Source organism: Antechinus flavipes, chromosome 2 (genome assembly GCF_016432865.1).
Source record: "Antechinus flavipes isolate AdamAnt ecotype Samford, QLD, Australia chromosome 2, AdamAnt_v2, whole genome shotgun sequence".
In the NCBI taxonomy this organism is placed as follows: Eukaryota; Metazoa; Chordata; class Mammalia; order Dasyuromorphia; family Dasyuridae; genus Antechinus; species Antechinus flavipes.
Genome location: NC_067399.1, coordinates 348,533,677 through 348,537,008, shown reverse-complemented (window position 1 = coordinate 348,537,008; position 3,332 = coordinate 348,533,677). Strand labels below are relative to the sequence as shown.

The 3,332-nt window shown below is 36.6% G+C and overlaps 1 gene segment (V, D, J or C); it reads left to right on the top strand.

Annotated features, from left to right (window-relative positions):
* The first annotated feature begins 1,868 nt into the window (after positions 1–1,868).
* On the top strand, positions 1,869–2,419 carry LOC127546685 (immunoglobulin heavy variable 3-74-like). The segment is given in 2 exon segments: positions 1,869–1,968; positions 2,052–2,419. Coding segments are annotated over 2 exon segments (414 nt in total).
* Positions 2,420–3,332: the final 913 nt, after the last annotated feature.

The window sequence follows — 3,332 nt, the reverse complement described above, 5'->3', positions numbered from 1 at the left end:
ATAACTAAGTAGCTTGTGGGCCTTAAGAAGTCATGGGCCCAAATCAGGTGACAAAATTAATTAAAAGCAAAAACAAAGGTTATCACATGAGCCTATAAACATGAGGCACACTTTCTCATAGATACATACAGAGTCAGTGGGAAGAGTGGGAGTAAGCTAGCTGCAAGATACATAAAAGGAATGAATATATATGGCCAACCCCACTCATCTCTTCCACTTACTTCCTATTTCTTATTGTAAAATTTCCATGTTACTTTTTATGGAAACTTTTAAAAGGATCTTTGCTAGGTAGATCTTACAATTGTATTTCCTGGACCTGCTTTTCTCTTTGTCTCTGACAGCAAAACTGACTCTCCATCTATTAACCATAGGATTGGCTAAACTACATTTTTATATCAACCCAAAGAACATGGCTAATCTAGAGCTTGATCATGTGGCATCAGTTATCTTTATCATATGAGCGAGGATCTCTCTCTGTTTGATTAAGATGTTCATATTTTAATAAAAGGGTAAAAAATGTAAATATTTAAAAATTTTCCCTTACAAACACTGGATGGGACAAGTTTGACAAATTTTGTAATTTTTACTATCTGTGAACAGGATTTTAGGGTCCCCATTTTATGTTTGAAATGGAAAAACTCTACTAAGACTCTTACACTAGCATGTCTGAAATAATGATTCATGAACTCAACACTTGAAGAGAACCATCATGAATCTCTCTCTTCTACAGTCATTGAACTTTGTTCACAATTCTGTTGAGTTTTAATTTTCCTAATTTGATAAATAAGAGAGTAAGAAGGAACTACCATAAATGTAATAGCTAATTGAGAGAAAACAAATATACATGAGTCGATTGGCTTGCTACATATATGATGAAAAACTCCAGAGCTGTTATGATAACAAAAAGTGGAATTGGTGTTTTTTTCCCCTAATTAATTGAGCCCCTGAAAATCATGACAATCTCTTTAAAAAACACTAGATCTAGTTCTCTAAAAGAATAAGGACCCTGAAATAATAAACCTTTCTTTTGAAGAAAAAAAAAATAAAGTGGATGTGAAAATGAAAAAAATGTTCCTGAATATACAACTAAGTGTGCAGCAGATGGCAGCAGAGCTTGCTGTTCTGGGTAATGAGAATGATATCTGAAATCTGAAGATCATCTCAACAGAAATCTGAACCATACTTGTTTCATAAATCAGATTATTAGATCAGTGAGATCAAATAGACTATGTCCCTCTGAGGACAAAGCGTTGGAGGACACTTTCATTTTCTTAATGTGTACTGTGACTTCAGAAGAGACTAACAGAAATATGAGTTGCTCCTAGCAATGCAATGGTAAAATATGACTGGGACTGTGGCATAAATTATACATAAATAGAATTACATAAATTATTTATGTAATTCGACATAAAGGGAAACAAAAAGTAGAATCCAGAAGCAGTAGAGATGACAAAGATCAGGCCAAGAGAACATAAGAAGAAAGTGATTCATAAGAGAGATTAAATCTATTGGTCCTTGGGAAAAAAAAAAATGGTTGAGGAGCGTTGACAAGCAGAAATGGGACTAAGATTGCTGAGAAGCGTATTAGTAATACAGAATACATGTAATCCAGTTGTTAATTGGGGTGATATGGGATTATTGACATTGAGTTAAAACCATCAGCTCTAGGATCTCAGTATCACCAACATTTCCCAGTGCTTTGGAACCAGCCCTAGGTGAACTTTCTCTCTGACGTTCAGGAAAGAAACTTCTTCCTGGGAGGAAGAAGGTGCTCTTCATCTTTTTTGAGTAAAACAAGACATGCAAATTGGGTCCCTCCCTACTAAGATGAAAAGCAGCCCTAAACCTGAACCTGTATTTCTGGGACACAAGCTCAAGCTCTTTGTGTCCTTCTGTGCAGAGGACTAATCTAGAAACTCATCATGAAATTTAAGTTGAACTGGATTTTCCTTCTGACTTTTTTCCAAGGTAGTTTGATGGAGAGGGAGGGACAATATGAAGTAGTGACTTAATGTGACTATTGACTTTAATGCAATGTCTCTGTGTTTCAGGTGTCCAGTGTGATGTGCAGCTGGTTGAATCTGGGGGAGATGTGGTTCAGCCTGGAGGATCTCTGCGTCTCTCCTGCAAGGCTTCTGGATTTACCTTCAGTAGCTACTGGATGGATTGGGTCCGCCAGGCTCCAGGGAAAGGACTAGAATGGGTTGCAAGAATAAGTACTGGTGGAAGTAGTACATACTATGCAGACTCTGTGAAAGGTCGATTCACCATCTCCAGAGATGATGGCAACAGCATGTTACATCTACAGATGAATTCTCTTAATACTCAGGACACAGCTGTGTATTACTGTGCAAGAGACACAGTGAGGAAAAGGAATATAAGACTAGACAGAAACTTCCCCTGCCAGGAGATGAGATGAGGCCAGGAAGTTGAGTTCATGATGTACAGAATACAGGATTTCTTGATCCAGAAATAGGTGTAAGAATGAACCTGAGTCACTTCTTTCTATCAATGGACTGTATAGTTTTTTTCTTCTCTCCCAGGAGAAAGCAACTTTTTCAATAAGTAGTTGTCATTCTCAGTGTCTCTCATTCTCAACCCCATCCCACATTCAGTCAGTAGTTATATCCTGTCAATTCTGCTTTCATCACATATCTTGTTTACTCCTTTTTCTTCTCAGATACTGAGTTAGGCCCTTTATAGGTCACACCTACACTATTTGTTAAACTGATGGTTGTTCTCCCAGCCTCAGTAGTCTTTTTTTTCACCTCAGACTTTATTAAATTCAGCTTTTAAAATTATTTTCCTAAAGCACAGATCTTACCATTTTCTCCAAATTCCATAGACTCTGGATTACCTTCAGGATAAAACATAAAATCCTCTTTGGCTTTTAAATCTATTAATAGTTTGGCTTCTTCCTTTCTTTTCTATCTTATTCTATCTTCCACAAATTCAGCAATTTGGTGACTTTCACCTCCTTTTTGTTTCTTTTACAGGAGATTCCATCTCCCTACTTCTTGTGTTTTCACCAATTGGAATTCTCTTTCTCATCCCAATCTCCTGATGCTTTTGGCTTTTTTCCAAATCTCATCTAAATCCATCACCCTCCCTTCTCTGTCCTCTCTAATTCTGGTATATCCAATATAATCTACATGCATATTTTTTGTGCTTGTTATTTTCATTTTATCTCCCTGAATTGGATTGCTCTCCTTAAGAACAGAGATTGCTTTTTTTTTTTTTTTTGGCCTTTTAAAAAATCTCCTGTACTTAGCACCATAGTTGGCTTACCAGTAAGTAAATACCTGTTAATGATTTGATCTTTCAATCCTTCC